Source organism: Mauremys mutica, chromosome 16, assembly GCF_020497125.1.
Source record: "Mauremys mutica isolate MM-2020 ecotype Southern chromosome 16, ASM2049712v1, whole genome shotgun sequence".
Classification (NCBI taxonomy): domain Eukaryota; kingdom Metazoa; phylum Chordata; order Testudines; family Geoemydidae; genus Mauremys; species Mauremys mutica.
The window spans coordinates 19946661-19959323 of record NC_059087.1 but is presented as its reverse complement, the minus strand read 5'-3'; the positions used below and the strand labels follow the sequence as shown (position 1 = coordinate 19959323).

Here is a 12663-nt window from a genome sequence, read left to right as displayed (position 1 = left end):
TGTTATCCTGGCTGTATCCGGTTATCCCTCTTCCCTGCCGTCTGCATTACAGCTCCAAGCTGTGTGTAGTGGAGACCTCCCATGAACAGGGAACGTTCAGACCCTCACACAGAGCACGCTCTGGGTCTGGACTGTGAAGCTGCAGCCACCAAACACTCTCTGTAGGTCAGAAACAGCTGGGGTGCAGGAGGGCGGGAGCCAGACTGGCCCAGGGGGCATCAGGCAGTTGGTCTGGGTTGGAGGCTCCTGGTGAGTTTGAACCTTTGTGTGTTTCAGATGCTCAGGCTGGGTCAGACTCCATCTGGGTCAAACGCTGTGTGTGGCTTGACTGGTCCCTGTGGGCTGCACGCTCTGTGCGGGCTGGATGCGGCTTGAGGGCTGCAGACCTACCTGGGGGTTGGATGCTCTGTGGGGGTTGGAGGTTCCCTTCAGGTGGAATGTTCCGGGTCAGACTGTGCCTTGCTTTTGTGTGGGTGACTGGGGAGAGCACGGCCACCCCCGGCAAAGGGCAGGTCAATATTAGTCCATGGGCTCAGGGGAGCACAGGGACTGCTCCCTGCATCCAGCCCCAACCCCTGCCAGCACCCGCCTGCAGAGCCGCAGGCCTGGTGCGGGGAGCAGGCTACACCTGCTAAGGGAGGGTGCAGATTGCATCGTCCCCTGTGCACCAAGGAGTTCTGGAAGGAGGAGGCACCGTCCCTCCCAAACTCCCTGGGTGGAGTGCAGCCAGGACCAGGGGAAGGAGTGTAATTAACACTGGCTGCCCCTCAGGGTGTTAAAGGAGTCATCCAGGCGGCTTAGCCCAGTTTGTATTTGTCTGTGTGGCTGCCTGGCCTTAAATCTGCAAAATCCCATCCAGCCCATTCCCGTGAGAGAAGCCAGCGGAGGTGGAATGGTCCCATGTGGCACATGGGCCGAGTGTGTCCCTACGGGGATTGCTCACTTCCTGTTACCAGGAGAGCACCGTAATTATAAACTGGACACTCACCTAGCAAGGCTTGCACACAGGCAGTGCTACAGCACCCAGTCCCCACCAGAGGGCAGCACATTCCAACACCTGATTTCATGCTGCTTGCCCCTGTGTCTGCGGGTCGCTGCTGCATTCAGAGATGGGAGAGGAGGAGGGTGAATTGCATTAGTGCCCAGAGGCCCCAGTCAGGACCAGAGCCCCCTTGTGCAGGGCACGGTGCGAACTCACACGCTGAGCATTTCAAATCTCATTCAAACCCTTTATCCCCTTGGCACTGATTGGCTAAGTGGGATTTTCACGCTTGCTGCTCTGACGAAGCCGCAGTCATTGTCGTTCCCTCTCATGAGGCGCTGTCCGATCCCAGGGCGACATCACGGTCAAGCAGCCGTCTGGATTGCTGCATAATTACCCATTATGGGGGTCTTACGGCTTCCTCTTCAGCGTCTGGTCCTGGCCCCGGCTAAAGACAAGGCACCGGACTGGTTGGACCATCAGCCTGGGCTGGCCTGGCAGTGTAGTGCAGGGGCCAGGGGACGGGCGCAGGGCATGAGACCATGCTCCACAGTCTCCGGTTACAGGTGTAATACTTTGTGCGCATAGACCAGTATTCACGTCAAGGCAGAGCACATAGACAACAAGTTATCGCTCATGTTCTTTTCTACATGTCTAACCCCTGAATCCTGCTGAGCTCCTGGCCGTACTAATCCCTTGTGGCACTCGGTGCGCGCAATGCAATACAGTGCATCCAGACCAGGTGAATCAACACTGCCTGGGGCACTGCAGCCTCCTGAGCGGGCTCATTGACACCGGTCGCGGCTCCTGGGCTTCCACTCCAGCTGATCCCTTCAGGCCCCTCTGTTTGCATGGGAGGGTTTCGGGTCCAATTCTGGTGCTGTGGTGAAAACCAATTCCCCACCTAAATTCTCCCAAGGGAGTGGCAGATTTGCCTGGCCCCTCCTGCTGTGGGGCTGCTTTAAATGCCCCAGCAAAGCTCATGTGGTCCGTAGCAGAGCCAAAGACGCACAGAAGGACTCAGCAGTGCTCTCATTCATTCGACTCCTTTGGTGCAGGACAGTCATGCTACCCCAGCTTCCTGTGGCACTGGGACTCCTGGTGCTTTCTTTAGCACATAAGTTCTCAGTATATTTCTTTGAGTCTTGCTGACTTAGTGCTGCCAGGAGTTTTCTATAAGCTTGCAGAGGAAACCCTTGAAAGCAAAGAAGGGTTTGCTTTGTCAGCATCTCCCAGTGGGCAGAGCCAGCTCTGCCTCCCATCTGTATGGAGTTTTAGTAAAGTTATGTCACTTGGGTCTACACCAGATTACGGGGCTGGTGCAGTAGGTTGGAAAACCCTTTGGTTCGATGACTATTGCAAGCCCAGTTGACAGCATTGCTTGCCCACCAGCAGCCTCAATAACACTGTTTTTGCTTCCTGCAGAACCCAGCCTGTCCTGACCCAGGAGCCCTCCGTGTCTATCGCACCTGGGGAATCAGTCACTCTGAAATGTGTCATGAGTGGGGCCAAGTTCGAGGATTATTGTGTAGACTGGTACCAGCAAAAATCTGGCAGTGCCCCCAGTTTCATTCTGCAGTACTGTGCAAAAAGTGGTTTAAAGAGAGGAGAGGGAATTCAGGAGAGATTCTCGGGCTCCAAAGATCACAGCCTCGACGAAGGATATTTAAACATTTCACGGGTGCAGCCCGAGGATGAGGCTGATTATTATTGTTCAATTTGGGATGATACCCGCACAGTGCACAGTGCTATAGTCACGTAGAGAACTGGTGTGGGAACCCCTTAGACGCTTCATAACACACGCCGTGAAGGACAGTGCTCAGCCCCTCAGCCATGACCAGCAATGGCATCTCTCCTCGTCTCATCTCGTTTTGCCATCCTGTACATTTTGCTCTCTCTTTTCTTTCTCCGAATCACTGTTGCAGGCTTGGAAATCCCTCCATTCCCTTCCCCAATGACACTCTCTGCAGGTGTCCCAGCACCATGATCTCCCATTGCCATTCGTTTGACGTCAAGAGTGGGATTTGATTCAATCCTATCAGCAAATGGAGCTGAGCCTCCCTTCCAGCCAGGACCCATTTCTGGTCTTCACTTACCCCCGGCATTATGGCTCATTGCTCATTTCCACATGCCCCTCACATGGGCAGGTCCTGTGCACACGTCCTCCATGCAACTGCACCATCGCCCCCTGATCCTGACCTATCGCACCTGCTGCTATTTCAGCCTTGGGGTCTCCTGAGGGAACTGCTGACTGTGCCAAACGGTGCGGCATGCGTCACCTAGACCATCTCCTTGGCAGTAGTGACGAGTGACCCCCAAATGCTGGATGATTCAATTTTAAATGTGGTGCTTATCCGAACCTCCAGACCTGTGAAAATCCCTCCTCCCTCTGTTCTTCCCCACGAACGTCCATCAGAACCTTCTCCCGTACTCCAGGGTCTATTCATCCCCAGCTAAGCTTGTTTGGTCCGGCCAAGCCAGGCCCTCTATCAAACCTTCTTCCCCTCTACATCCACACCCCTGGCTGGCCGGCATGCTGTCTGCTGAGGCCTCCGTTTAAAAGATTTGCAAGCCAAGTAATTTCTATCCAGTTCCTTACCCTGCAAGTGCAGAGAGTGCGTCACAGATACTTGAGTCGTGCCCTTTAAATCATGACATGAAGCTACAGGCCAATCCTCTGAATTACCGTAGTGAGCATTCCAGTATTGACTGACCTGTGCAATAAGGTCTGAGGGGGATAGAGCTAATTTGCCTAATGATCTCCCATGTCACTCTAAAGGCTGTTGGAGCCGGGAGACTTTGGCCTTTGACTGCTGCAGAACGTCCCTGCGGCGTCTTTCTCTGGGTCTCTCCTTGTGGTGCCTGGGGATGTGTCTTATCATGTGTGAAGTTGGCAGCCCCTTTTCTCCTCCGGTTCCAGATCCCGCAGACACTCTCCATGTCACTGTCTCCAGCTCAGCCAGAGGGATTCAGTGAAGGCCTGGGTGTGCCCCTAGGTATATTTCTGTGCTGCTATTATTACAGCAGCAGCCATAGCAGAGAGACCAGGTTTCTAGGCTGATCCTCTGGTTCCACACACACTTGCAGCAGGGCTGCTCCAGTGCTGGCATCCAGGCAGAAGGCCGGGTGGGTTGTTCCTGTCTTCCACAGCAGAGCAGCAGTAGCTCTTGTCACGGTGATTTAGTCTCAGAAACAGCTCCAGGGTCCGTCTGTGGTTAGTGTCTGTGACTAGACAGCAGCCTGGAGAAAGGCTCCTGCGCTTTGACACCTAGCGCCGGGCCCGGCTCTGGATGGATCTCCAGTTCTCTGAAGGAAAGCGGCTCGCTCTGCCCAGACAGGAGCCTGGTCTTAGGTTCTCCTCCAGTAGCACTTTCCATCTGAGCATTTCTCAAATATGGATGAGTTCAGCCTCCGAGCTCTTGTGGGGGAGGTGGGTTTTATTATCCCTGCTTTATAAATGTGGAAACGGAGACCCAGAGAGAGGACAGGAGCTACCTAGGGGCACTCAGGAGGTCTGTGGCCAGACCTGGAATGGAACCCAGCTCCATGTTTCATACGCACGGCACCTGCAGGGGGAGGGGGACAGACAAGAGGAGGAGGCTGGATTCCGCAGCAAATGCCATAACCCAAAATACAGCCCGGGGTGTCAGCCCTGAATCCATTCTTCCCTGTGGTGGTGGCTGAAGCTTCATCCTCTTAGTGTTGGCCTTGTGGCTGAACAGTACAGAGAGCAGCAGAGAGTCACCTGATCAGCTGATGGAGTCTCTGAGTCCCAGGGCTCATTTGCATAGACCACCTGGCTTGCCTGGCCCCCCAGGGCTCTAAAGCTGCTGCAGGTTTGCACAAAGCCAGGGGCCCGGCTGCACAGCAGCTGCCGATTCCTTTCCCTCTGGCTTCCTCCAAGGCCTTCACCATGGTGCTGCCCCTCCTGGCTCTCCTCCTCCTCCCAGGGGTTTTGGTGCCAGGTACGTTCTCGTGGGAGGCGATCAGGGAATTCTGCAGAGGGAGGGACCGAAGGGCGAGGCTCCTGTGCTGAGCTATTGCTGCGCTGCAGATAGGGATGGGCGGAGCAGGCAGGCGTGGTCAGACGGGCTGTCTGAGGTGTGACACGTGAGAGGTTAACCTGTAGCTGGTACGGAGGTGATGCCGGAGGGGATAATGTCACAGTTCAGCCACTGGGGGTGGGATCGGCACATTCCATCCATAACTGCGCCCTTGTTTCATTCAGCTTCCAGGGCGCAGCCGGTGCTGACTCAGCCGGCCTCCATTTTAGTGTTGCCGGGACAAACAGTGAAACTCTCATGTGCCCTGAATCCTGGGTACAACATCCGAGAGTTCGGGGTCGCCTGGTACCAGCAGAGACCTGGCAGCTCTCCAAGGTACCTGCTCTATTACAATTCGGAGTGGGACAAGGACAAGCCCCCCGGAATTCCGGACCGCTTCTCTGCGTCCAAAGACCTCGCCAGCAACGCCTGCATTCTGACCATCGCCGGGGTCCAGGCTGAGGACCACGCTGACTATTACTGCTCGGTCGCATATCCCATCTACTATCTCTAGAAATGTGGAACCAAAACCTGTGCTGGTCCCCGGGGGACTCTGATGAGCCCCTGCTTGCAGAGCCTCGTGCTGAGGGAACCGCAGCCCTATAAGGAATGGAAAAAAGAAACGGCTCATGTGCTCCACCCTTAAATTAGCCTAGAGGTGAGCCCCCCCCCCAGTCAGTTATGCTCAGAGAGCTGTGACAGATGGTGGCTTCCTGTTTGACGCATGTCACCTGGTGGAGCACAGAATGCTACGAGACACGCAGGGCCAGATCCTGCCAGGTGCTGGGCACCTGCAGTTCCCACTGCACAGAGACCCTACCTAACGGAGCTGGTCTTCCCTGCCCGCAGGCCCCTGTCCATTTGCTCAGATCCCCGTCAGCTGCATGTGGGGCACCCAGTACAGCTTGACATAAAAGCTGGATTTCTAAAGCACTGGTTCTGATGTTCAGGAGTATGTTATCTGCCTTTCCTACATACACTGGGCTGGGTTCTCACTTTCTCTGCTTCTGGGCTTGGGACAGGAACAAAGGATGGTTCTGGTGGTGGAGAGAGACAGTCCCTTTAAGCTACCTGTGACCTTCCTGTATTCGGGGCCCATTCAGGACCCTGCCCAGTGCCCGGTGTAAGTTAGAGCAGTCTCGGGTAGGGTGACCAGACAGCAAGTATGAAAAATCGGGACACAGTGTGGGGCGTAATAGGCGCCTATATAAGGAAAAGCCCCAAATATTGGGACTGTCCCTATAAAATCAGGACATCTGGTCACCCTAGTCTCGGGACTTCTCTGATTTACACCAGCATAAGTGTTTGCCAGCTGCTGATGGCTTCTTTCTCAGCTCTGAGGTTCTGAGGAAGTATTTTTGTTTAAATGAGAAGACAAAGAGATTCCTGGTCTCTCCTCCTTGCTCTCTTCAAGGCCATTAGCCCATAGGGGCTGAGAGAGAGAACTTGGTGGGAGCTTTTCCCTAAGATGGTGGCAGCACATCACCATGAAACCGTGGCCAGCAGCCATCAGCATGCACATCGTGTGGGGGGTGGAGAGTGGGGTGTAGAACCACCAGTCCTTAGCTCAGACTCACAGGACCCAGAGGGACGCACGAAGAGCTCGGTGAGTTGGGTTCAGCCATTGCCAAGACAGCAGCTGAGAAATTCAGACAGATTGTTAGCGTGGCTGGGCAGGGGAGCGAGTGCCCTGCACACACTGGTGCTGGGTAGATAATAACCATTAATGATAACATTCCATCACAGCTGGCCTGGCCCTGCAGCCCTCAGCGGAGCTGCCTGCCAATCTCTGGGAACAGCCGCTCTCTTTGGTGTATACCAGGGAATGGGTGATTAGCGAACTCTGAGCACCATCACACTTGCTGAGCACGGGGCATTCCAGTCAATGAATTCCCAAGTCCAAACCAGAGACAAACAGCCCCCCTGAGAGGCTCCTTTTATTGGCCCAACAAAACCCAGAATTAACGGCCATGGGGCTGCTCTGGAGAGGAAGTTTTGCCTGTGTTTAAGTGAGTGCAGGTTTGGGGCCAAAATGAGCCTGTTTAACGATCCCAGGGCTGGATTTTCAGATCTCTGCCTGTGCTTTTGGGGCCTTACTTTGCTGTAATACATTCTTCGCTCTAGCATTGTACACTGGAGGGGTTTGGTGTGTGGGACACCCACGGAGGGTGACTCAGCTGCCAGTGTTATCTAGCTAACTGCGTCCTGCCCTTAGGGCATGTCCAGCAACGTTTGATGATGTGACGCTTCTCCCTCGCGTGTCACTTGCTATGCAGAACACCCAGCGTGATGGGGGCTGGATCCTGGTTGAGGGTTTTGTGAGATTCTGCAATACAAACAATAAATGCTAATAATTAGCTGCATGACCTGTATCCTGTGCAGCGTGGAGTTCATTGGGACGCTTGGAACATACTCTCTTTCACCTCTCCCAATTGTTATTTTTTCTAAACTGCAGCTGGATGCTTCGCTGCCGTCGATCCAGACACAGCACAGAGTTAGTGCTCTGTTACTGACGCTGCTGGTTTTAATATAAGACTGTCTGGTTACTGTGACGCTCCCCAGGGGTACCCGGGGTTCTGAGGCATCTCACCATACCTGCCCTTAGTGTGAAGCCGTCTTGTCTGTGCCGGCTGTAGCTCACCTGCCTGAAACCAACCGCCTCTAGCAACCCAGCACTGCCTCCCAGGCCTGGACAGGCCTTGCTGGCTCTGTGCAGGCAGTGATAGGCGCACACCAACCCCCAGATCCGTGGCGGTGTCTAGCCCCTGTCACTGGACACTCCCAGGCCTTTCCAGCCTTGTTGTCCCCAAGGGGACAGTGGACACACTAGCTTCTTTGAGTCAACGGAGGATAAACTCCGTTATAACCCTGCATCACTGAGATAGCTGCGTAGTGACAACTATCGCACGTCTGTTATCAAAGGCTAAGATTTATGGGTTAGTGGGTAAGGATACTAATATAAACAGAAATGGTTACAGACAAAACAAAAGGTGTAACATGGTTTCTAGAGTCTAAATTTAACTCTTAACAGGCTAAACCCTTGCCTGAAGTAGTGTCTCAACTGAACATAAGAGCCCAGTGTGATGCTGTGGCCAAAAAAGCTAATACAATCCTGGGATGCAAAAACAGGGAAATCTTGCATTGGAGTAGAGCGGTTATTTCACCTCTGTATCTGGCACTGCTGGAATCCTGTGTCCAGCTCTGGTGCCCACAATTCAAGAAGGCTGTTCATAAATTGAAGAGGGTTCAGCAATGAGAATGATTAACGGATTAGAAAACCTGCCTCACAGTGACAGACTCAAGCAGCTCAATCAATTCAGCTTACCAAAACGAGCCAGTTAAGGGGTGACGACTACAGTCTATAAGTACGTACACTGGGAACAAATATATAATAATGGGCTAGCAAAAGTACAAGAAGATCCATTGGCTGGAAGCTGAAGCTTGACAAATTCAGACCGGAAAAAAGGTGTAAATTTTTACGGTGAGAGTCAGGGGCGGCTCTATAAATTACAGCGCCCCAAGCAGGGCCGCGCCGCCCTTCCCCGGTCCCATGGCCGGGGCAGAAGTGTCTGCGGCGGGTGCGCTGGTTCGCGGCTCCGGTGGAGCATCCGCAGGCACGCCTGCGGGAGCTTTGTCCGAGCCGCGGGACCAGCGCGCCCGCCGCAGTCATGCCTGCGGGAGCTGAAGCAGAGCTGCGGGAACAGGGGACCCTCCGCAGTCATGCCTGCGGCAGGTCCGCTCGTCCCGGGCTTCGGTGGACCTCCCGCAGGAATGACTGCGGAAGGTCCGCCGGAGCCAAATGCCGCCCTGCTCCGACAATGCCGCCCCACGCGCCTGCTTCGCGCGCTGGGGTCTGGAGCCGGCCCTGGTGAGAGTAATTAACCCCTGGAACAATTTACCCAGCTTTGTGGTGGAGTCTCCATCAGGGATGTTTTACTAAAAGCTCTGCTCTAGGAATTATTGTGGGGAAGTTCTGTGGCCTGAGATCTACAGGAGACCAGACTAATGGTCACAATGGTCCCTTCTGGCCTTGGAATCTATGAAGCTTCTCTACAACGTGCCTTCCGTTGTCAACCCCCGTCATTGTCATTCACTTTCACTTAGATTCAGAAGGGCGAGAAGGGACCATCAGATCAACTAGCCTGACTTCCTGTACATCATAGGCCACTAATCCCCACCCAGCATTCACACACAGAACCCAACAACCAAAAGAGACCAAAGTATTCCAGCCCTTGGTATGTGCCGCAGGCAGAGAACAGGAGGAACAGAGGTGCAGCAGTAGCTGCAAAATGGTTAAGTGAGCTGTACCCAGATACTTATCCTGCCGAGTCCCCCACACCCACAAGCTCAGGGGGAGGCTTGATCTGTTCCCAGGGACACATCCAGAGCAGAAGGCCATCGGGATCGTTGCATATGTTCATGAATGGGGTGGAACTCCTTACTCTGGCCACTTCTGGAGCCAGGAAACCGGAGTGGCTGTAGCCTTGGTCTGACCCAGGGCGGCAGGTCTGAGAACTGAGGGTGTCTGGATCATGAAAAGAGAACGATGTCTGACCTCCACCCCTGAGTCTCATTTGCATACTGGGCTGCCCCAGTTTGACCCCTGAGGGCTCATTTGCATATGCGACTGCCTTACCCCTGCCCATAAAGGCTCTAAAGGCTGCCACAGGGTTTCACAAAGGCAGGGAACAGGCTGCAAACCAGCAGAAACCCAGCTCCTGTGACCTCTCCCCATCTCCCTGCACCATGGCCCAGCCCGCTCTGCCTTTCTGTCTCCTGGGGCTTTTCCTGACAGGTAACGGCTACAGCAGATTGATCTGACCACGCCTGGAAACCCAGGTCAGCCGAAAACGTGGCAGTAATAGCGGTGCTCACCCCCCTGCTCTTTGCTTTCTGCAGGTTGCTACGCTCAAGTGACTCAGCCGCCCTCCGAGTTCGTGTCTCCCGGGGCGAATGTCCAGCTCCCCTGCACGCTAGAGGGCAGTTACACCGTCAGTGCCAACCGTGTCGTTTGGATACAGCAGAGACCGGGCAGCGTCCCCAGATTCCTGCTGTATTTTTACACTGAATCTAACAAAGGCATGGGCTCGGGGGTCCCCAGCCGGTTCGCTGGCTCTCGCTCTGGCTCCGACAAGATTGGCTATTTAACCATCACGGGGGCCCAGGCAGAGGATGATGCCGTCTATTACTGTGCTACGTGGACTGGGAGTGCTTGCACAGTGCTACCGTCCTATGGGGAAGTGAGACAAAAACCTTCTCACTCCACTGCAGCCCTGCGGCAAGGCTGTGCCCGCTCTGAGCACCAGCCTGCTTCTTACACAGGGGACGTTGGCTCCTGCTTCCCTCACAGCTCCTCATGTGGGAGACGCACCCTCAGCACTGAAATACCCTGTGAGCTCAGGCCTGGTCACTGCTCACGGGTCTCTTGGTTTCTGATAGTCATCTTGTCGCTAAAAGCTGAGGCAGCCGTCCTCCATGGCAGGGTCCCCAGGAAACACTGTCCGTTCTCCTGCACCACAAAGAGTGAAGTCTGCACCCCATGTAAAATATGGGACCCGGAAGGGTTTGTCCACCACACCTTCTGGGCCTCTGCGAAACGTGCGAGGGAGCCCGTCAGAGCATGGACACATTGCTGCCCAGTAGATGGCAGCAGAGCACAGCTACTGCAGGTCAATGGCCCTGACAGGGCTGGGGTGGGTTGGAAGGGAGGCTTAGGGAAGCCCCTGATAACATGCGGCCTAAAATGGCCCCTGGTGCAGGGCACCTAGGCAAAACGGAGAGTCAGCCCCTGCCAGCCCCTTCCTGCTCCCTTCGTCCCATCACCCTCCTGGCTCTGCGTCAACCTCCCTCCAGACAGGTGCCCTGGTTCCAGCGCTGTTGCATGGGGGGCACATTTAGCTCCCAGACACACCCAGAATCCTTTGCACTGACCGCAGCATGGCCAAGGCAGTTCTAAGGCCTGAGAGGGGCAGCCGGGAACAGTGTTTACCTGCTGCTCTTGCCTGAGCAGAAACAGCCTCTCCCCTTTGGTGGGAGATGGGGGTGGGCAGAGACTCCACAGGTGGGGAAGAGCTGAAAACACGACTGCTAAGGCTGGGATACACTGAAGAATACTGAGAATCCTGTAGCACTAATATAGCACTTATCATCCATACACCTGTGACATGCCCAGAGTACAGTCCAGACTACTGAGCAGCTGTGTCACCCCTGCCCTCAACCTGGGGTGCCCTGGACAATGCCTGGCTGCTGTAGCCTCCAGCCTAGATTGCTCACAAAGAGCCTCCGGCATGTAGGTCACTCCCAGTGTGTCTCTGTGTGTGCTGCAGCCAGCCAGCCACACCTAGGCTCTTACCAGCCTGAATTATACAGCAGGGTGACCCCAACACACTCCCAGTCCCTGATTTCCCCCCAGGAACGTATGTCCTGCACTGCCCAGCCTCTCCTGGGCAACACAAGCTTCTATAAAGTTCGTCACTTTATTTGATGATATGCACACATGTTATTATCTTCCACGGAGGTTCCCAAACACTTCAATTCAAACACACTAGAGCAGATACAACAAGAAAACAAGTTTATTAACTACAAACAGAGAGATTTGAAGGGAGTCTAAGTAATGAGGAAAAAATGAGAAATGGTTGCAAGGAAAATAAAGATGAAACACAGTTAGTACCTAACTCAATAACTATGTTAAATGCAAAACAAAGTTTTCTCATCTCTGGCTCTCAACAGATTCTTAGTGGCCGCACTTCTCAGGCCAGGAACCTTCCCCAGTGGAATGGCTGCTCCCGTTGTTCCTTCTGGGGCAGTGAATCGATGGGCGGGGCGGGGGTGGGGTGTTTTGGGTGTCTCCCCTTTCTTTGTATAGTCCTCTCCCCTCTTTCAGAAGTACCCCCAGCCGGGAGCATGGCAACAGGCAGATTGTGTGGACAGGAACTCCATGCTGTTACTTTGCTAAGATGCAGATTTTTCACCCATGTCCTTTTCCTGCCAATGAATAGCCACTGAGCAGGTAATGGTCCATTGGTCTAGTTTACCCCTGGCTGAGGTGTGAGCTTGCCCTTTATTTCTGAGGAATTGGTTTGGCCACGCCCCAGACTGGGAACATGTGTTAATAACACCACACAGTGGAATCTTCTAACTTTACACACAATGTTGCCACACACATTTTACCAGGACAATAATGACCAGCAGATTATGAGGTTTTAAGAGATACCTCCCAAGACACATTTTGCACAAAGATTATTCCATTAGTGGACACGGGTATATTCTGTCACAACATGTTATAGTGCTTTACAGAGGAGAATCTTCACTCCCATGTCTCTGTGTGTGTCTGTCTGTGTCTGTGTCTGTGTGCACGACAATAGGCTTTGTAGGTCCAAATATTAACCCTTACCTTCATGCTGGTGTTACACTATTTAAAGAGTGTGTGCAAGTGTTAGACTTAGTAGAAGGGGTCCAGAAGTGCCCAAGTGTTTTTGCCGACACACCAGTGAAGGATTTATAGAGAATTTCTCTCTCTAAAATGCAGCTCTCATTGCATGAGAAACCATCACTTCATGTTTGTCCCCTTTGTTGCCCTGTCCCTGCTCCCTCTCCAGCCACACTGGGGTGTGAGTTTAGGTGGAGGCTTGTTAAAGG

At 53.8% G+C, this 12663-nt stretch overlaps 3 protein-coding genes across 3 annotated transcripts in view; 2 read left to right on the top strand and 1 right to left on the bottom strand.

The window, feature by feature from the left end:
• The window catches only part of C16H22orf15 (chromosome 16 C22orf15 homolog), a 30230-nt gene extending 20216 nt beyond the window's left edge, over positions 1-10014 (bottom strand). The window contains exon 1 of the mRNA XM_044989527.1: positions 9901-10014. The gene's annotated coding sequence lies outside the window, so the exon portion shown is untranslated. The remainder of the gene's footprint in view (positions 1-9900) is intronic.
• Positions 5126-5629, top strand: LOC123350794 (pre-B lymphocyte protein 3-like). The gene has a single exon (XM_044989529.1). It carries the CDS (start codon positions 5126-5128, stop codon positions 5537-5539), a length of 414 nt encoding a protein of 137 aa, XP_044845464.1. The 3' UTR covers positions 5540-5629.
• LOC123351127 lies at positions 9712-10793 on the top strand. Its single transcript, XM_044990329.1, has 2 exons — positions 9712-9820; positions 9925-10793. Exons 1-2 carry the CDS (start codon positions 9772-9774, stop codon positions 10791-10793), a joined length of 918 nt encoding a protein of 305 aa, XP_044846264.1. The 5' UTR covers positions 9712-9771.
• Positions 10794-12663: the final 1870 nt, after the last annotated feature.